This window comes from Panthera onca, chromosome E1 (assembly GCF_046562875.1).
Source record: "Panthera onca isolate mPanOnc1 chromosome E1, mPanOnc1 haplotype 2, whole genome shotgun sequence".
Lineage (NCBI taxonomy): Eukaryota > Metazoa > Chordata > Mammalia > Carnivora > Felidae > Panthera > Panthera onca.
The window spans coordinates 33,792,587-33,814,210 of record NC_138352.1 but is presented as its reverse complement, the minus strand read 5'-3'; the positions used below and the strand labels follow the sequence as shown (position 1 = coordinate 33,814,210).

Here is a 21,624-nt window from a genome sequence, read left to right as displayed (position 1 = left end):
CTCTCTGAGCTTTCATTTCCTTATGTGTAAAAGCAGGCCATTAAAATTCTCACTTCCTAAAGGCTGTTGTGGGAAATGAGGTACGACAAATGTTTAACTTAGTATCCAGTGCATGGAAAGCATCAATAAATGAGAGTGAATTGATGGTCACAATGCCACCACATATATGCAACCCATTTTACTTTTCAGCTTCACACCCCAGTCAAGGGAACTGAGGCCCAAAGGCTAAGTGACTCCTAGCCCACAGCACAATGGAAGGAAAGGCTTCCGGCCCCTTCCACGCCTGCCTGGTTTGTGCTTGCTCCTCTCCATCAGTTACTCTCCTTGGGGTCTCTGGGAAACTGGCAAACAGCAGATTCTTAGGCTGCTGTCCCAGAGATTATAATTCAAGAGATCCATGTGGGTGCTGCATGCTTTACAAGCACCCAGGTTATCAGGGGCAGGTGGGCCACCGAGCATGCCCAGTGCATCCCTACCCTGCACCCTTGCTCCCCCCCAATTATGCTGCATCCCTTGAGGCCTGGCTTAAGTTTCTATGTACACCCTCCATGAAGCATTGCTTACCACCCCAGCCCAATTACTGCACAATTACCAATGTGTCGTTTATCAATGGTTGTTATGGACCATTAGTTATCCTTCTATGTCTATTTACTTTGTATGCCCTGGAACCAGGGGCCATGGCTTACACATCTCTGTGCTCAAATACTCGCTGACTGGTGTGTGCACTGTGCAGCTCCCAGCGAGGAGGGGCTATTTCGGGTTTCCTGGGCGCAGGCCCTAGGGAGCCACAGCCTCCATGCCGGCAGTTTTGAGCCTCAGGAGAGACACTCCTCTTTCTTGCCCCTCTGGGGCCCATTCTCAGGGGCCTTGCCCCTCCTCACCCATCAGGAAGATATGCTGTGCATCTTGGGGGCAGAAGGAAGACTGTCACAGCAATCGTTTTAATGGACTATGGACCAGAAAAGACTGACATGTCTGGGATTAAAGAAGAGCCTGGGTTGTGCTTTTAGACTTTGAAACAAGTACCAGCAGGCACGCCCGTCAACGGTCTGTGTTCCAAACACTCACTTGTGCCTTGCTTGTTTGGAACTTGCAATGTATTTTCTACCTACAGAAATAAATCTTGTTAAGTGGTGGTTAGCCTCCTGAACTAGCTTACAAAATCCTAGTTTAACTGTCAAATACTGAAACACCTAAAATGTAAGCTATGGAACACAGCCCTGCCAAGTCTTACAGAATGGGGTGGGGGGACAGTGAAAGTGATTACGAATTACTGGTCATCTATCACCTATCTATCTTTTTAAAAATTTAATTAAAACAATTTTTTAATGTTTATTTATTTTTGAGGGAGAGAGAGACAGGGCATGAGTGAGGAAGGGGCAGAGAGAGAGAGAGAGAGAGAGAGAGAGAGAGACAGACAGACAGCAGACAGAATCTGAAGTAGGCTCCAGGCTCTGAGCTGTCAGCACAGAGCCCAATGTGGGGCTTGAACCCACAAACCTCAAGATCATGACCTGAGCTGAAGTCAGATGCTTAACTTTTTTTTTTTTTTTTTTTAATTTTGAGAGAGAGAGAGAGAGCCATGGAAAGGGACAGGGGACAGGGAGAGAGAATCCACACTCACTGCAGAGCCTGATGCGGGGCTTGATCCCAGAACTCTGGGATCACGACCTGAGCCGAAATCAAGTCAGATGCTCAGTCAACTGAACCACCCAGGCGCCCCGATCATCTTTCTTAACATTCTTTCTGATTCTTAAGAAACTCTAAATGTAAGGACAGGACAAGGAAGTACAGAGACTCCCATGCAGATTCTGTGGCGGTGTCTTTCAGGCTCCTTTATTAGAGCTGTAGAAGGTGATGACACAATTTTGTTATTACATTTAACTTCACAATTTACAACTTCTTGTGGAAAACAAAATTGCTGCCACTGTGTTGCAGTGTGACCTAGGCTGGGAAAGGAGTTGGGAAACTCAAACAGGTGATGTGGTTAGGAGGGGTTAGGAGTGTTGCTGACACCTTTATTGTTGTCATAATGCCATTTATGCAATAAGTAGAAATCAAGATTAAAAAAACATTTCCAAACACAGGTTTTCTCTTCCTTGATATGAAGTCTTGCGTTAAAACTACTTTCATGTAAAACAGACATGATTAGACCCACAAAGAGAGCCAAGAGAGAGACTGGCGGGAAAGAGACAAAACCAGCCCCAGGGAGGGGGTATTATGAAAGGAGGGTGGATTTACCTGTGGCAGCTGAACGAAGTGGAGAGAGAAGGCAGGAGAAAGGGATCTGAAGTGGAATTAAGTACAGTGTGAGTGATGGAGGCAAGAGGGAAGGAAGAGCTGGGCCCATTTCTTTGGGTGGGGCAGGGAGCGGCGGTGGGGGGGACACACAGGGGAGAGACATGGGGTCAAGCAGCAGAGCGGAGGGGGCCGTAGAGGCCACAAGATGTTTGTGACTCAGGTAACGCTGCTTGAAGGGGCCTTTACTCTTAGGTCAAGAAGTTCTGAAATGCGCTTTACAATGTGTCACACACAGTTTGGATTCATGAAAATCCGTTCAGCATTACACAGCACTGATCCAGTCCTCAGATGCACTGAGATGAGGGCAAGAGGTTCCAAACCCTAGGAGTTTGTGGTTTCAAGACGTGACCCTCTGCACTTCCCTTACTACTGAGATAGTAAGGGAAACTTAAATATGGGCTGTATAATTTGCAATGACATCTATGGAGCTAGAGTGTATTTGATAAGCAATATGATTTCACTCCTCTGTGAAATTGAAGAAACACAACAGATGAACATATGCAAAGGCGGGGAAAGAGAAGAGAGGGAAGCAAAACAGAAGAGACCCAAATACAGAGAACAAACTGAGGGTTGCTGGAGGGGTGTTGAGTAGGGGATGGACTAAATGGGGGATGGGCATTAAGGAGGGCACTTGTGAGGAGCACTGGGTGTTGTATGTAAGTGATGAATCACTAAATCCTACACCTGAAACCAATATTACTCTATATGTTAACTACCTAGAATTTAAGTAAAAACTTGAAAAAAAAAGGAAAAAAATAAACTGAAATTAAAATAAATAAATAAAGACTATATATTTGATAAAAATATATTATCAACGTTGTTTCCCAAATGTGATAATAATGGGGCTCTGCTTATGTAGAAGAATCTCCTTGTCCTTAGCAGACAAGAGAGGACATATTTAGATGTCTGCAAATTCTCAGAGATTCAACCAAAAAATTATATAATATACAGATCGTATAATTATTACATGAATTATATCACATATTACAGAAAGTGTATTGAACTATATTACACATGCAAAAATTAGAGAGCGTACATGCACAAATGTGACAATATGTTAATAGCTGGTGACTCTGGGTGAAGTTTCACTGGACCATTTCCCTGACTTTTCAGTTGAAGTTTTTCAACTGGCGGGAGGAAAGAAGTTCTAGCCCTGGGAGGGCTGGGGAACCTCTGGGTCAGTCAAACCTCCCTGCGGGCCGGGCTGGAGCACCCAGAATAGCTTATCTCCACTCTCCCGGCAGTGCCTACCCGCCCCTTTCCTCCGGGCCAGCTCCTTTCCTCTGAAGCCAGGAAAAGAGCCAGCTAACTTGATTAGCGTTTAAAAACAACACACCCAGGGGGAAAGGAGAGAACAGAAGTACAGGAGACTCAAGTTTCTGGATGGGCTTGAATAAGCCACGGGGGACCTGGAGCACCTCCAGCTCTGCCCCTCCCTAAATTCGAGGGAGTCCCTTAGTTAGAGGGAAAAAGTCTGTTTAGTTTATTTTCATTCAGCAGCTTAGTAGTAACGGAAAAAAAATGTTCTTTTTCTTTGAATAGGCCCAGAAAAATCACACAAAACTGCAAGAAGGCAAAGGTCTGCTGACTTGCTCCCTCCTATCCAGCCCACCTACCAGCCACCCCACCCCCCACTCCCCTCTGGCACAGCACACAACTGACTTTTCCAGATTTGCCACTTGGCCTTGTCACAACCTCCCCCAGGCACCCACCTCACCTCTTCCCTCCCTATCTCAAAAAAGGACATAAAGAACTGGACCTCAGGATCCCGGGAGACCTCCCCCATGCCATCAACCACCTGGCAGTGCCTGGGGCCCAGGCCACTGGGCTGGCTCTGGGACATTGCCTCCTTGTCTACACATTGCTGGGGTTCATCTCTGTTCTGCAGGCTAGGGGGCTCCGGGGTTAATGAAAGGATATCCACTCCTAGCTTTTAAAATGCCTATGGCTTAGGGGCACCTGGCTGCCTCAGTTGGTGGGGTGTGTGACTCTTGATCTTGGGGTTGTGAGCCCCGCAATGGGCGTAGGGATTATTTAAACATTCGCTCTTAGGGGCGCCTGGGTGGCTCAGTTGGTTGAGCATCCGACTTTAGCTCAGGTCATGATTTCTCGGTTTGTGAGTTTGAGCCCCACATCAGGCTTGCTGCTATGGTCATCCTGTCAGCCCACAGCCAGCCTCAGATCCTCTGTCCCCCTCTCTCTGCCCCTCCCCCGCTTGCACTCTCTCAAAAATAAACATTTAAAAAATAAATAAGATCTTAAAGATAAAAATCAAATAAATTAATTTTTAAAAAAGCCTATGATTAAATACCCACTAACAAGTACCCTAGGCCCAAGGTTGGGGTGGCAGCAAGGAAGCTGCTGCCAGGTGCCAGGGGAGCCAACAGGAAGGAGAAAATGAGGCAGACTGCCCCACACTGGCCTTCTCTCTACTCATTCTGTCACCACATAGATACAGGGCTGAGGAATCACTCGCTTGCCTTAAAAACATGTTATTGACATCAGTAAATGAGCATTCATCCTCCCATTCACCAACAGCCAACGGAGGTCAAGCTTGAGGGAATGTCCCTGCACAGAGACATTCCTCAGAGATGATTTCTGCAAGCGGGCCCAAGTCAGTACCATGAGCTCTGCCTAGAAATAAGGGGGCCGTGTCAGCCTGTGGTGGGTCTTGTGCCCACCCCAGAAAAGCAGTTCACCCTCTGCCTAGGTTTCTTCTCAAGGCTGGTTTCATCTATTTTCCAGCTGGGTCCCTCCTAGGATGAATTTTCTTTCCTTAGCGTGCCCGTTAAGGTTAAGCCCAGAAACGGATTCACCACAGGCGTGGGGTGAGTCAGTTTCACTTGCCCCAGGAATGGAGACATGGGTGACTTATTGTATCTTTGACTCCACACCCAAGCCTGTTACTGTTACATGGGATACCGCAAACCTCAGAGGCGTACAGCCGACTGTCCACAGCTCCGTGACTGGAAAGAAAATCGGCACAGCCCAAATCTGTACTGCCGAGAAGCTGTCTCCAACACACCGCGCCCTGGGCGTATTGCAAAAGGGAGGTGGGGAGCTGGGAAACTGTGGCTTGTTTGTCATTGAGGTCTGGGACTTGGCTGGTGCACGGCAGCATGTGCCTTAGAGTGAAACCTGAGGTGTCCCCAGTGGGCCCCGATTTGACTGCAACATCTGGGTAGAGTCCCAGCACTCCAGGCATTTCCCACTATCGTTTCAAGTCCTGTTTGCTTAAAGCAGAGAGATTAGGGTCACAGTCACAGAATGAGTTGGAGGGGACTCAGACCTCATGTTAGGCAGGGCGCCCCCTCCAGCCCCTCACTTAGAGCCGAGGACTGTGACACCCAGAAGGGTTGATCTTCGTCAGGAAGCACGAAGTCTGAGGTACCTCCTTGGACAGAAAAATTACCGCATAATTTTCCCTTTGGCTACACAGACATCTTTCTTTAAAAAGTCAAATCATGACCATATCCCACTGATTCATTAAAGCCAAATGAAAATTAAACGTCTTCAGGCAGCCCTGCCTTTGTTCTTTCAAATAAAACCATTTGATGACTATGAAGGAGAAGGACCGGCCACTTAGTGACTGAATTTCTGGAATTACCTGTGTTTCTCTTTGGAAGGGAACATCAGGGATGTTTCTGCAAGCCTGCCATTGGAGACAACCGCCTCCAGCCAAGCACCCCTCTTCCGAGGCCACATCGCCCATTAGTGAACTCTTTGACATGCCTCTCCAGGTTTCATCAAAATGCTCAGACGACTCTAAAAAGCCCCCAAAGAGGAATTTCTGAGGTTTTGCTAAGTCCGTTAAAACTGCAACATTATTCTGTCTTCATCCTCACCCCTCTGCCCACCCTCAGTGTATGTTTCTTAAGAGGCTGAAAGAAACAGGTTTGAGTATCTGTGCTGCTGTTACATTCCTGAAATGTCCCACATGGATCACCAAAGTGCTGAGGGGACTTTTGATTAATTGCGAAGCAGTCTCAATCCGCTCTTATTCAGCTTTCGTGAAAAAACAAAACAAAACAAAACAAAAAAACCATGCACGAAAAGGCTTGCTTAATTTGCAAAAGCCCCTTAAGAACCAGACTCTCATAGGCGCCTGGAAGCAGGTAGGAAAACCACCTTTGGGCATCAGTGGCCACACAAAAGCAAGGAATGCGACAGAGTCAAAGCTGTGTGTTTCCCTCCACTCCTAAAAACCCTAACACTAATGCTGCCATAGTGCCCCTCCGTTTAATTAAACACAAATCCCAACGTTGCTTTCTTAGACATTTTTCCTATGTAACTGAAGGCAAAACACATTAAATATTTGATCTAGTCTTACCATGATGAGAGCTAGCAGGCTCATAAATAATCCATTGACCTGGTTCATTTTTCTGAGCAAAAATGATCACAAAAATACATACACACAAGCGTTTGCAAAGTCTGACTCTTAGAAATTCTACCCCTCTCAAGTTCTTCAGAACCCCAGTGGAAAAAGAAATTCTTTATGCAAAAGACCCAAAAAGGAAACTGCTCCTCGGGGTTCTTTAGCTCCAGAGAGTGTTTTCATTTAGTTAAATGTACAGTTATTTTTTTTTTAAAGCAATTGATGGTTACACCTTTCAACCATGTAAAACAGCTCGTTGGCGGTTGAGTTTCCCATAAATTCTGAATGGCCTGTGAGCTGTCTGAGCGTGCATCAGCTCTGCCAGTTAAACAACCCAAGCGCAGGGAGACTCATCCCACTTAAGAGTCATTCAGAGATTTCTCTAGATGTTTGGGCATTTATGTCAACCAGAACTCACCCTGCCGAAATGCCTTTGCACAAAGCCACCTGCACACCACAGCGGTAAGTAAGGATCAAACAGAAGCCGTGGGTTCAAACTAAAGCAACTTTTCCCAACGCGCAGGACAGCACTTAGCTTAATATGGTCTTTACAGGGTCTTGCTCTGGTGCTCAGGACATCAAAAAAGCCGCCTGCGTCCGTAGACAAAGGAGCCTTCCAGGTCCCCTCGTCCGCTCGGCGCTCGCTAGTCCCGGGCGCGCCGGCTATTCCCACCCGTCCTCCCCGCAAGGGCAGCGGCAGGGCAAGGAGCCCACCGCGCGGCGCACGCCCTCGCCCTCGCCCCGGGAGGCACCGCGGGCTGACTTGCGAGTTCGCAGAGAGGAAAGGCGAACCCACCTGCCGGGAGACCGTGGGGAGGCTGGTCCGGGGCTCTCTGAGGCGGGGCAACCCTCGCGCCCTCGAGGCACCAGGGGCGCCGCTGCCTGTACTGGAGCTGGCGCCCAAGCGGCCGTATTTGTACTCTCGTTCTCTCACATGGTCTGATCTCTAGATATCTGCCGCCAAAGAGCTCTTTAAGAATTTTTGCGTCACTTTGAGCCGCAGAAACTTTACGGGTGTCCCCGGTCGTGCCTCGGCCTCCCACCTGGGGTAGGGGTGGCCGCCCGGGGGCTCGCCGAGGGTGGGGGGCTGCGCCGTACGGGGGAGGGGCAGCAGGGGGCGGGGCCCCGGGGGACGTGAGGGGGACACGCTTCCTAGGGGGACGGTGCTCTAGGAGGCGGGGAAACCCTGGGGTGGTGGGGGGCTGGCAGAAGGCCGAGCAGAGCAGAGATTCCCAACTTGCTGGCTCTAACCTTTCGGGGGAGGGGGCTGCTCCACAACCGACAGGTGTATTTCCTTCCCCACCAACTTCTCCCCGAACTGGGTTTAGGTTTCTGTTCAAAGTCACTTATTCAGAGCAATCTTTCTAGACCACGGACACCTCCCCATCACCCACGTCCCGAATCCTGCTCTGTTTTTCTTTCCTAGGACTTGCACCTGGCATTCCCGAGTTTATCTGGCTCCACTGTGGGATGTGCGCTTGGCCAGAAAGGCCCTTGTCTAATTTCTGGCTATCTCCAAGAACCCCAGCAGTGCCCAGCCTGGTGGCTCACACTAAATCCTGGCAGACAGAATGAATGAATTCTTTCTCGTTTTGCTAACCCGCCACACATCAGAGCTGTCTCAGAACAGATAGTATGGGTGGTGATCTGCAGAAGTGGATATGCCTGTGGTGTTGCTGGGGTGGATAAATTACTACAATATCTTAATTATCTCAAGAGGTTCAACAGGAGCTTATTGTTTTGAATCATATTAATATACTCCTTTGATAACTTTTTTTTTTTTTTAAGTTTAAAAATGAATTTCAGGGGTGATGGGTGGCTCAGTTGGTTAAGCCTCCAACTTCAGCTCTGGTCATGATCTTGCTTTGTGGGTTTGAGCCCTACATCAGGCTCTGTGCTAACAGCTCAGCCAGAGACTAGAGCCTGCTTCAGTTTCTGTGTCTCCCTCTCCCTCTGCTCCTCATCCCCCTCTCAAAAATAAATAAAACAAAAAAAATTTTTTTTAAATGAATTTCATGTTATTGGCTGTATTGTCTTTTCAGCAAAATTATATTTTACATTTGAAAAGAATAGACGGAGTACTTGCTTTGGGATGTCCCTGAGGAAGAGATGAGAGGGGAGGGGAAACCACCTCCCTCCTCCCAAAGGGGGCCAGGGATGGGGCAGAGTAGAAGGAAGAAAGGAATTACAAGCTTGCAGCCCGTATGTGCATGGAGGGACTGAACCCACAAAGCAGAGCGCGCACTGAGCTGAGTGGAGCCAGTGTCAGCGGGAGCAGGCGGGGTCCCCAACTTGGGAGGAATCAGTGTGGGGCTTTGGTGCCACCTAGACGTCAGGGTGGCGATTGCAAGGGGCCGGGGCTGCTCTGGTGAGCCAGCTGGCATCCAGGGCGGCAGAGCCAGGCTGGTGATTCCTGCGCAAGATTGGGAATTTCACCTCAGGCCAAATCCCCAGGAGGCAGGGGCCCATGTGAGCACCTCCCCCTTTCAGATGAACAAGTTGATGCACCCAGGGCTCTGCTTGGCCTTCTTAAACTCATGTGTAAGCACAGTATGAACAAGGGGCTACACAAAAGTAGGGCGCCCGTCTGAAGAGGGGGAGGGGCAGAGCTAAGGAAGGAGGAGACCAAGAGTGGGACCACAGGCTGTAGGAAGCAGTGGGGGTGACTTCAGCCTTTGGCTAAGGCTCTACCCGATCTGTCCTCCACCTTGGTTCCAACGTGGCTTTTTAAGACCACTTGATAGTTTCGCGATCCTGTTGACCCCACCACTCCTGGCCTTTTTTCTAGATCCTAATACCCATTTCTGCTCAGCCACTCCAGGCCCCTCTTGGTACTGCCTTCTTTGGTGCTATACTGGCCTAGAGAGTGGGAATCCCATGGATCTGGGTTAAATCTCGGCTCTGACCCTCTACTGCCTGTGTGGGTTTGTTCCCATGCAGGGTAAGTTCCTTTACCTCAACCTTCTGGCCTTTGAGTCCCTGGTCTGTAAAATAGGGATTATGTGAGTGGTGGGCACCGCCCACTGGGGGGTGTGAAGGGGGGAAGGATCCCTCCCACTGTGCACTTCTCCTCCCCAGGGAGACTTCCCCCATCTCCTCTCTGGCCTTGGACCACCTTGGACCACCTAGGCCTAACGTCTCTCCTCTTGCTCCCTGCCTGAGGGTGCTACCAGAAAAAGCTATTAGACTTATACAGACTGCACCCTTTCCTCGTTCCTTCACTGCCTCCCTGGCAGAGTCCATACAAAATGTCCCAGATGGTCCATCTTCTCTCTAAACACGTGCTTTCTCTTCCTCTTGTCTCTGTGGGTGCCACCAATGAAACATCACTTAGCCTCAGCTGCCCCACCTTCACCTCAACGAATCTGAATCCAGCCCCTCTCTCTTCCCTAAAGCGAACTCTTCCCTGTCCTGCTTCTCACCCTCACTGCCACAACTGCCCAGTCATCCCCAGAAGCTGACTCTCCCCTGTGAAGATCCCCCAGTTCTGGCACCCTATTCCCTCTGCCTGTGAAGCTCCACTCCACTGCCCATCCTCCTTCCACATCAGGGCGAGTGGACAGATGTCATGGTCTATTGCCAAGCCAGGGCAGCCTGTACCCTTCCCCATCGTCCATCTCCATCACACAGCACCTTCCTGACCTGGGCACCTGCTCCATGCCAGGCAGAGGAAGACAGGAGCTGTGCCCTTCGGAGTCAGGCAGGAGGTCTGTGCTGAACACAGGAGGCAGCAGGGAGACTGGAATGGGAGAGGCATGAGGAAAGCGGTGTTTCAGGGAAGGATCCCATGGCTCCTCCAACCTGGGCTAGAGGACCAGCGGGGCAATGGGGGTGCTGGAGGCAGACAGGTTCCTTAGCAAGTAAGGAGTGAGGCCGGGAGGCACTAGTACAGACAGGGAGGAGGTGGAAGTGAGAAATCAGGAGAACCTGTGAAGCCCAGCCACTGGTTACCCTGTTGCCAAAGCGATGGGGCTGTCAAAGATTCCGTGAACCTGGGTGAACTTGGGTGGCTGGGTGAGGAGCCCTGCCAGGCAATTGTGGTTCAGCAAGAATTTCTCTTACTTCCGCTAGCACTAGCCTAGAGATAGCGGGGGCTCCACAGAATAAACACAGCCCTCTCTCCCTCCCCACACATAAACACTGCTACCAAGAAGACCCACTTTCTGGGTGTCTCAAGGCTCAGCAAACCGTTCTCCTGTGGAGCCAGACCAGAAGAAACCCTGTAAGTCCAATCCTCTCCCTCCAGAACGCCAAGTGCCCTCTGTGTGCCCTGCTCTGTTCTGGTTAACACAGTAACGGAAGATGAGGCCCACCCCTTCTTGTGGGCCTTTCCCCAGCCTTTCTAGCCTTTATGGTGTCTGTCTGCTCCATCCCTTCCAAAGCACCCCACCCCTTGATTTTTCAGGGAGGTGACACAGTTTTGGAGACTCTGTTCATGTTCAAGCATGTGCAGAAGACAGCACCTGCAGGGCAGGATTTGCTGCTACTGTGAACCCCCAGAGGGCTGGGCAGGCATTCCCCTGCACCAGGGCCTCCTGGATCCAGATGAAACAAGGAAAGAGGATGGGAGGGGCAGCCCCATCCGGAGTGCCAGGAGGGTGACCTCGCCAGGGCTCGGGCAGGAGTGGAAGGCTGTGTCAGGCTCAGTCCTGATAAAGATGCTTTGGTCACCTTTCCTGGCCCCATTCTCTTTCATTCTTTTTGAGCCTCCTGCCTTTGCTAAACCACCCTCTTCCCCCACAGTTTACAGTGATGGTGACTACCCCATGCTCTATCTGTAATATCTTTGAAGCAGGGTTTTGATGTTTACTTCCTTCCTACAGAATTTCCTCCTCTGACTGGGGACACCCTTAGCCGGGGCCACATTCTGGAGGACAGCTGTTTTTTCGCCTTCTACCTTGGCAGAGAAGTGTCAGTCGGGAAAAGGGTGGAGTCCCAAGGGAGGGCCCCCACAGCCCTGTGTGCACCTGGGATATAGCCCTTTGACCTCTCCGACATGCCCACCTCTGAGGCTCTGAGTTCCCAAGGGAAGGGCCTTTCTACCTCTCTCCATGTCTCAGCACACAGGAGGACCCGCGAGCACAGGTACTGCCAGTGAATGACAAGGAAATGCTTTTTACTCTTGACAGACTCGGAAGTGCCATTAAAACCAGGGCCCTGGCAGCTGGCAAGGAAATCCTGACACACCCAACAACAGAGTGCCCCCCAGCTGGTGGAAAGGGTGAGGCAGATTTGTCTGGGCTGTTTGGGGAGGTTCACAAGATTTATTGTTCAACGAGAAAAAAAGCAAACCACCGAACAGGTGTTACTCAGTTTGCCGAGCAGGGGGAAGCTGATGAGGTACATTGAAATCTAAGTATATACCAGTGAAAAAGAAGAACAGGAGGAGGGGGAGAAAAGAGAGAAGGAAGGAAGAAAAAAGACAGACAGAAAGAACACAGGAAGACATTCTAGAAGCCCCAAGCCTTATCACAGAGCAGGGCAGAACCTGAAGGCTTTCTAAGGGGCGCGGCTGCACCTCACCGGGTATAGACGGTAACTTCCAGGCCAAGTTACTCAGCGCCATTGTACTTTAGTCTGTTCCCTCAGGAAGGGGGCATCTATTTGCACTAATTTACTAGCAAGGATGCAGTGAGCCAAGAAGTGAAGTTTAGGGCTTCTCTCAGGATTAGATGAAGAGGGACAGAATTGTTTTTAGAACTCCTGTCCTGTGCATCAACCCCATGAGGTCAGTCCTCTCGCCTGGAGTCCTACTGTCAGTGCCCCTTTGCCAGCTCACGATTATGAAACACTCACCCTTCCTTTGGCTTTTCTTCCCTTCCAGGAGCTTCAAGATAATGTGTGCCTCTTTGTAGTGGGAGGTTTCCCCTCAGTCTCCTCTTGGTGTGCTCATCACCCTCATCCTTGAGGTCTGTGGTCACTGTGGTTTTAATTTAAAACCAGTCAGTATTTCTTTTCTTTCTCCAACTTCAAGCCCTTTTATAACTGTTCTGGCACTTACTAGAAGAAAGACCTCATTCATAGAAAGTCACCTTCTTTTTCCACTGGCTCATGTATATCCATCTTACTGTCCCAGCAAAATGATACACTCCTAGAGGGGAGGGAACTGTTTGGACCCCAGATGGCCAGGCACAATACTGGACATGGAGAGGCTCTGTCAGAAGTAGTTATTAATAAAAGCTACCATTTATGGAACATCTATCATCTACCAGAGTCATTCTACACATTGTCTTTTGTCCTTCTCCTACTGTAGGTAATACACAGCAAAACTCTTTGGCTGCATTTTGCTATAAATGGTTTTAAAAATAAATGACAGACTCCCTCCTTTTCAAGTTGTGAGTCTGCATATTTAATACATTTTAAAAACTTTTTAATTAAATTTTTTAAAGTGTATTTATTTTGAGAGAGTGACAGAGGAGGGGGAGGGGTAGAGAGAGAGGGAGAGAGAGAATCCCAAGCAGCCTCTGCACTGTCAGCACAGAGCCCTATGCAGGGCTCAAACCCACGAACTGTGAGATCATGACCTGAGTTGAAACCAAGAGTCGGACACTTAACTGACTGAGCTGCCCAGGTGCCCTTCATATTTAATACATTTAAAAATGATTTTTCAATAAAAGTGCTATGGATACTGAGGCTCAAAGAGGCTCAGTAACTTGTCCATGGTTATACAGACTCCAAGCAGCAAAACCAGCCTGCCTGTCTGAGTCCAAAAGCCCTGCACATCCCACTGTGCTGGGCTGGTTTGAAATGAGGAAGGTACAAGCAGTGAGAAAAGCAAACTAAACTGTGTGGGTTTTCCTTCTTTTTTCGACTCCCCTTAAGTAAGTCACCTTCATGAAGTCTGGACCTTTCTGTTAAGCACTAAAATGAGGGTCACAGAGGCTTTGTTCTCCTGCTACTCGTCCCTATTGAGCAAGTTACAGGAAAGGAGACTTCAGATCTATGTATAAACTTTTAATTGAGCATTGCTGTCTGAATGTAGGGCACTTTCAATCAGCCAGCCAATCAGTATTTACCGTGAGCCAGGCTTGTGAACACTGCGGTGAGCAAGACAAAGCCCCTGCCCTTGGGGAGCTGACAGTGAGTATTGACTTTGGGGAAAACAGACAAATACATATAAATAAATAGGATAATTTCAGAAAGTGGTAAGTGCGGTGAGGAAAATAGACCCCAGTCACAGTAGAGAGGGATGGGTGTGGAAAAGGTAGAGGCAGTCAGGGGGTGGGGTGGGGGGAAGCTGGCTACCTAAGTGAGGTGCTCAGCCATGACCTGAGTCATGAGAAGCCAGCCATGCAAAGACCTGCGGGAAGAGCTTTAGGAAGAGGGAACAGCAAAGAGGCGGGAGTGAACTTGGTGTGTTGGAGGGACAAAGGAAGAAGAGAGCAGTTAGCAGGAGCAGAGCAAACAAGAAGGAAAGGGAGGAAGTTGAGACTGCGGAGGTAGGCATAGGCCATAAGACTCCTGTCACTGAACATTCCAAGTAAAACTCCAAGGATTTCTTAACTGTTTTGGACAAGTTTGGATGAGTTAACGTTTATGGTCCCCGGCCAGGTGAGATGCAGGGAGGCTAAGCTGTAAGTCAAACACATGCTGGTAGTTCCCACCATATGCCTACCCTGCCTCAGCTCCCTGTTCTGCTGAACTGCAGCTGATTTTAAAAAATAAAATAAAAATGGAGCACATGGGTGGCTCAGTTGGTTAAGCATCTGACTCTTGATTTCGGTTCAGGTCATGATCTTGCACTTTGTGAGACTGAGACCGTGTTGGGCTCTGCGTTGACAGTGCAGAACGTGTTTGAGATTCTCTCTCTGCCCTGCCCCTGCTCACATTGTTTCTCTCTCTGTCTCTCAAAACAAACAAACAAACAAACAAACAAACAAAAAAATAACTTTGAAAAAACAAAAATACCGTCATGGGGCAGCCTGAGAAATGGTTCCAGAGAGTGCTCCGTCACATCAAGAGGAGTTATGGAACTAGAGGTTTTCTTTTTCTTTTTTCTTGGAACTAGAGTTGTTCTAGAGGAGTAAGCAAAGTGAAAAAGAGCAGTTAGTATTCAAACTGCACTGAGAGAGAGGAGCACAGATGGGCTCACCACCTCCACAGTCCTGTTCCCAAATAACTGCAGCTGGTAGGAATTGAACATTTGCTCCCTCCCTTTCTTCTTTTCCCTTTGTGGTAATGCGGAGAAGGCTAGGAGTTTGAAAAGGGAAACAAAAACAACTCTGGCTGGTTTATTCCTAGTTTTCAATCAAATTGTATCACAGGCCACAGGGAGGAAGAGTCAGCGTCAAGAGCAGCAACAATGGTTCAGACAAGTTGTCCTAAACATGGGAATGCTCATCTGGAATTACTTAGAGAAGTCCCACTTGACCGAGGCCTACGGCTGGAGTCAGCAGCAATGCTCACACACACCATGTGACTGAAGGAATTAGAGCACAAGGGCCCTGGCTCTGCCAGCAGCAAATTAAAATTAAGCTGCTCTTTAAGGACAAGCTGGATCAAGCAGATGGGTCCTCAACCACATCCTGAAGGCATGTCTCATTATCAGGTCTTGGCTTCTTGGAAGTGTAGGGTCAGCATGACTCTACATGTCTCCAGAGTCATCCTGGCTGGCAAAGACTTTCCAGAGGTCAGAGTATCAGTTAAAGAGTTCCCAGTCACACCTTCCTATTTCTGTGCTCAGTGGTCACCCAAACATTAGCAAGTTCCTCCAATTCAGGTCTCTGGTTAAACCTTTGGCTCATTTCCCTTTATCTCCAGCAGAGAAGACATATGCAATGCTGTTTGTTCCACCCCACTTGATCCTGATTTTATTTGGGAAATCGCTTTTATTAAATATGTTGTTATGAAGATTATTCTTTTATATATTGCAGATTTGGTTTATAATTTGTTTAGGACTTTTGCATCTATGCTTATGGGTGTGATTCACATGTAATTTTTTCTCTTACTATCCTTGACAGAGTTATGCCAATCTCATAAAATGATGCTTTATGCCATAAAATACTTCTTTACGTCTTTCCTTTTGGGCTAATCAAGATTCCCCAGAGAAGATTTCCAATCTCCTGGGCACTAGAGTTCTAGGAGTCCAAGATGACAGAGAACATTCAGAATGTAACTACTCACTTAATCCCCTTATGGTACTTTCATCCTCAGTTATGTTTCTGACTTCCAGACCATAAACCGTTTTTCTCTCTTGAGAATAAATCTTGAATGGGCTGAGAGAGCAAGGGAGGGACAGTCACCAGCTGCCCAAAGTAGGGAGGGGATCTAACAGACACACCCAACCTTCAGTAACCCTTCTTTCACTCCCAATTCCCTTAATGGTCATCTGGAACTACCATATTGGGGAATTACACAATGTAAATTGGTTTGCTTAGCACTGGCTGTCTCCACCATTGGCTCAGGATTCAACTTTTTCAGCTCTGCTAAATTGTTCAGTGCCTCTGTGGGCTTTCCAGCTTATTGTTTCTCCTCTTCTGTTGCTCCCAAGTTGTGGATTTAGGTCTTCTAAACAAATCCCTCTACTGTCACATTTAACAAAGTTAAGTGTATCTTCTAGTTTTTAAATATCTGCAGTATCTATCATGGTATCTTCCTTTTGATTTCTTGTGTATGTGTTTTAATTAGTCTTGCCAAGATGTTTTTTTTTTTTTTTTTTTTTTTTGTTAAGACTTAACTTACAGCTTTGTTGATCCTATCTTTAATTTCTGCACATTTTTTTAATGTTTACTTTTTGAGACAGCACAAGTTGGGGAGGGATACAGAGAGGGGGGACAGAGGACCTGAAGTGGGCTCTGTAATGACAGCAGCAAGCCCGAAGTGGGGCTCAAACCCACAAACCGTGAGATGACCTGAGCTGAAGTCGGATGCTCAAGCGACTGAGCAACCCAGGTTCCCCAATTTCTGCACACACATTTTATTTCCTTCTATTTTTAGATTTTGCAGTTCTAATTTCTTGACATAGATGCTTAGCTCAATTCTCAGTCTTTCTTCCATTCTAATAAAATTTTAATACTATAAAATTTAAGTACTATTTTAGCTGTATCTGTCATTTTGATATGCAGTATTTATCATTGTTTAGGTTAAATTTCCTTTATGATTTCTTATTGGACCTAGGAGCTAATTTCTAAACATATAGGAACCTTCTAGTTATCTCTTTAGTTTCTAACTTAACTGCTTGGAAATTTGGTGAGGTTGACTCTACTTTCCAGCGTATAGTTAATTTTTGAAAAAGTTCCATGTGTGCTCAAAAAGAATGGACAGTTATTCGATGCAGTGTTCTAAATAGATGTCCATTACACCAACCTTACTAAATGCTTAAACCTTTCACTTGAATTTTTGGTTACTTGACCTATCAACAATTAAAATCTTCCATTATAATACTGGCTTATTTTTCCATATAGGTATGTTTTTGCTTTATATTTTTTGAGGTTATTAGGTACATACTAATTTATAATTTAGAATCTTCATATTTTTCCAGAGAATCAAGTAAACATATAATTATGTAGTGACTCTATCTCTAGTAATGCTTTTTGTTTTAAAGCCTACTTCCAGGGCCATTGTGTTGTACAACTCCAGGGAGGCTGTGAATAACATACTCTGGAATCAGTCTGGTTACTCAGAGTAGCCCTAATTTGGTAATTATTAGTATAGCCACACCAGATTTATTCTGGTTAGTATCTGCCTGATATATCTTTCCTATCCTTTCTTACATCCCAGGGTTGCTGAGGTCTCTTATAATCAGCTTATGGCTGAATTTTTTTTTTAAAACTCCAGTTTGACAGTGTCTTTTTTCTGGGACATTTAACACATTTATATATAATTATTGACACATTTAGATTTATCTCTATCTTATTTTGGACACTTTGTCCTGCATTTTTTTTCTCTCACCATGTTGTCTCTTTATGGATTGATTATATTCTTGCTTAGAAACTATATCCTGCTTATTTTTTAGTAGTAATGTAGAAATATAGATATATTAAATAGGTATATAAGATATATAAATTTAGAGGGGCACCTGGGTGGCTCAGTCGGTTAAGCGTCCGACTTCGGCTCTGGTCATGATCTTGTGGTTGATGAGTTCGAGCCCCGCGTCAGGCTCTGACAGCTCGGAGCCTGGAGCCTGCTTCGGATTCTGTGTCTCCCTCTCTCTCTGCCCCTCCCCCGCTCATGCTTTGTCTCAAAAATAAATATAAACATTAAAAAGATATATAAATTTAGATAAACATTTTATACATCTAGATACAAATATTTTTATACGTTTTATATAACTAAAAATAGATATACAAATCTAGAAATCTAGGATGTTATTAACATATCAAAGTCTAAAGTTAATCAATATACTTCTACTTGAATGATATAAAGAATATGTTTAGTCCAATCACCTCCCTAATTACAATTATCTGCTTTCATGTATTTTAGTTTTGTCTTTCTCTGAACCCTATTAGACTTACCTACACATACTTTTTGTTTAGATGATCCACATATTTATCATATTTCAGATCTTTCATACTGGAACACTTTCCTTCTCCTTGGGCAAGTTTTTGACTGAAAATGTATTTTATTTCATCTTTGGAAGACAGTTTCATGGAGTATAGAATTCTAGGCTCACAGTTAACTTCTCATAGCACCTTGAAGAAATATTTCTCTTTCTTCTTGCTTATATAGTTGCTGATGAGAAGTTAGTTGTCAATCTAATTGTCTTTTCTTTGGAGGGAGGTAATCGGTGTTCCTGGATGCTTTTAAGATCTGTTCTAGGGTTTTGCCATGATGTGTCTAGAAATGGATTTATTTATCTTGCTTGGAACAGGAATACTAGAATATTATAAACACTTTGATTAAAACTTGAGCCTTTATCTAATGTTATCTTGGAAAGTACTGTGACAGACAATATCCCCTGCTAGGACCGAGAAGATTCTTAGAAAGTCAGAAAGGTAGGGGGCTCAGGCACTGATGGAAATGTTGATTAGGATGCTACACTTTTTGCTTTCAATGAAAGGGATGTCCAGTCTCAGTGAAATACATAGTCTTCAGCCAATTCCGAGGCTGGACCTAGCAGAAGCCAGTGAGGATCAGCGTAGACTGGGAAGGATCATCTATCCCATACAGAAGCTGAAGCAGGGAAGCCCTGAACTATCTTGCTGTTTTCTATTTTGAAGAACATGAGTCACCTGGCTGCTTTCCTTTGTTGCTAAAGAAACTCTTAGATCAAATAAGCCACTTACTCTCATTTAGCAAAGTGTTTTATTCAAAAGCTTCTCAGCACCATCTAGTTGTCAGAAAGAATGGTATCACTTTTTCCTGCCCACCCAACTCCCAATTCCAGAGGCAGAAGGTAAGCCATTTGGCCAAGCTCCCCTTAATGATTAGAACTCAGATCATGATATAGTTTTGGCTGTTTTCACACTCCTCTTTTTCTCTAAGCCTCTACTTAACCCTGACTTGAGTAGAGCTGTTCCCCCCCCCCACAGTTCCAAACAACAGGAAGGAATCATGTCAGATCTGATCAACCTCCCATTCCTGGGCTATTAGAGGCATATAAAATTACCTTGAAAAAACCTGAATTCAGTGACTGCCATCTAGGAGGGACAGTGATACTGTCAGGCAGCATGCAGTTTGAAAGCTCAAATCTTAGGACAACCCTCCCCCAACTCTACTCTAGAAACACGGAGCATCAGGTCCATTTTCTCTCCATATTCTACAATTGCTCATCCTCTCCTGTCTTATTAAAACAGACACTAAACCAAACCTTTTTGACAGACTTAAGACACACAATTACATCTGATTAAAATGCTAAGAGATCCTGAGCTGTTGGAGGTGAGGAGAGTACATAGTGTGACCTGATCTTTCCCTTTAAGAATATTTTGTTTCATCATAAAGCACACTTCTCCAAGAGGTTCCTGGAAGAGCAATCCAAGTATCTGACTGTGTCCTGTGGGAACCCGTGTAACTTTGGCTTCAGTCCCTGGGTCTGTCCTTTGTAGCCACTTCAGGTCCCATGGGAGGAGGAAAGAGCTGCAGGCAGCATCACTTGGCCAAAGCCCCCATGGGGTCCCACGCTGGCAGGACAATGGGTTCCTGCTCTAACACAGCTAGCACCTCTTCAGGGACATGCTTCCTGTCCACAACCACTTCGTAGACATATTCAGAGAACCATTCATCTGTCATGCACAGGTAACCTGGAGAAAAGAACAAAAGCCTCATGAATCCAGAGGGCAAGGGGAAGAGAGCAGAAGCCCCACAGGCACTATAAAGAAGTTTGCTACAAAACTAATATTTGCACATGTTTTTCAGCTTTCTCATCTATAACCTCACTTAATCTAAGTCTTATTAACTATTCTGTGAAGCAGACAGGCCAGGCAAGGCTTTAGTTTTATCAGTTAGAAAACTGGGGCTCAGAGTAACTAAGTGACATGTCCCAGTCACACAGGTGAGGTTCAGACCTGGGCCTTAAACCTAAGACTGTTACCAGATCCCATGCTGTTCCATTGCCCAGGCTGTCAGGGCTAAAGAGAGCATGACCCTGAAAGATAGGTGGAAATGCTTCTTGTTCATACAGCCACACCACGGGGATTAATCTCCATCTAGGGTCAGAAGGGCAAGCACACAGGGTCCATTCTTACCTACCTTCTCACCATCACTGGCTGTTCTCCTACCTTTCTCGCTACTGTAAATTCCTACAACTAGCTAAGCTGGAGAGCTGAGAGGAGACCCAAGGGGGCCATGTCGTCATTCCCAGGAGCCCCTTTTAGCAGATGATACTGTATAGGTCAAATGATAACAGTCTTTGTTGGCCTCCTGGGAAATCTGATGTGAGATCAGGTAGAACTGGAAGACTGAGACAGCATCCTGACCTCTCTTCCTCAGGAAGGCCCAAGCGTTTCTGGACCTCCAGTGGGCGGACTGGAGACCGGCACAGCTGTACCGGCACCCAGGCTGGGAGCTCAGCTGAGAGAAAACATGGCGTTATCAGCTATCCAGCCATCTTAGAAATCTGCCCTTTCCCATTGGGAAGATTAACCCATATCTTGGGCTCCACTAGAATGAAACAAATTCCCCTTCAGGAACGTATTCCAACAAACTTAAACAGCAGGAAAACTGCTTCACTTGAGTCACTGATAATATAAAGAGCAAAATTAAAGCGAGAGACTACAGTGTGTGTATTTGAAACAAGAATTGGCCAAGGAGAGAGCAGAGAGCACAGAACTGTGAATATACACAGGGGTCCTGCTCCTCCCATGCAAGGACTCACAGGAACTAGCGATCATCTTCGTCATCATCACTATCGTCACCATCGCCCATCTTCCCACGGCACCTGTTCTATACCAGACACTTGAGCCATTTTTTTCTCAAAGTGTTTGTGCAAATCTATATGCTGTATCCTTTCTCACTACAAAGAACCAAGAGAAGGAAAGCAGATGTAGGTATTTCTCTCAAGGCGGTCCTCTGGTGTGGCAGTTATCAAACTTCTCAGCCCTGGACCCAAACTGTATGTATTCTCTTAAAATTACTGAGGATCGTGAAAAGTTGTTTATGTGGGTAATACTTGCTGATACCTACCGTATTTGAAATTAAAACCTTAAGTTAAAAATACTAATTCATAAGAATCAAAAAACATGAATGTAAATAACATATTTTTAGGAAAAAATAATTATATTCTCCAAAACAACTAAACTTCAGTTAGAAAAGTGGTTTTGTTTTACAATTTAATGTCTGGCTTCATGGAAGACAGACGAATTCTTGTATCTGCTTCTGTCTGCAATCTGTTGTTCTGGCTGAAGTAGAGGAAGTAAAATCTGGCCTTATACAGATAGGCTGCTGGAGAAGGGAAGACCCTGCAACCTCCCTCAAAGGGAGGTTGACAACTTTGACAACTGCTGCTCTAAATGCCAGACTGATTTAAGTAATTAAAATGCAACATGAAGGTAAGCTAAATGGTGCAACAGAGG

The 21,624-nt window shown here is 46.2% G+C and overlaps 2 protein-coding genes across 6 annotated transcripts in view; both read right to left on the bottom strand.

Moving 5' to 3' along the window:
• SLC6A4 (solute carrier family 6 member 4) overlaps nt 1-16,685 on the bottom strand; it is a 47,899-nt gene extending 31,214 nt beyond the window's left edge. Inside the window, exons 1-2 of one of the 5 annotated variants that reach the window (XM_081791197.1) lie at nt 14,585-16,685; nt 12,473-12,596 (exon numbers count right to left, since the gene is read on the bottom strand). The gene's annotated coding sequence lies outside the window, so the exon portion shown is untranslated. Of the gene's footprint in view, nt 1-7,094; nt 7,437-7,472; nt 7,615-12,472; nt 12,818-14,584 lie in introns of those variants that run through there. The other 4 variants (XM_081791199.1, XM_081791196.1, XM_060647816.3 and 1 more) reach the window with 4 other exon arrangements.
• A 2,215-nt stretch (nt 16,686-18,900) lies between these two features.
• Nucleotides 18,901-21,624, bottom strand: part of BLMH (bleomycin hydrolase) — a 46,444-nt gene continuing 43,720 nt past the window's right edge. Inside the window, exon 12 of the mRNA XM_060647833.2 lies at nt 18,901-19,854. Within this exon, the coding sequence (XP_060503816.1) occupies nt 19,703-19,854 (152 nt within the window). The 3' untranslated portion in view covers nt 18,901-19,702. The remainder of the gene's footprint in view (nt 19,855-21,624) is intronic.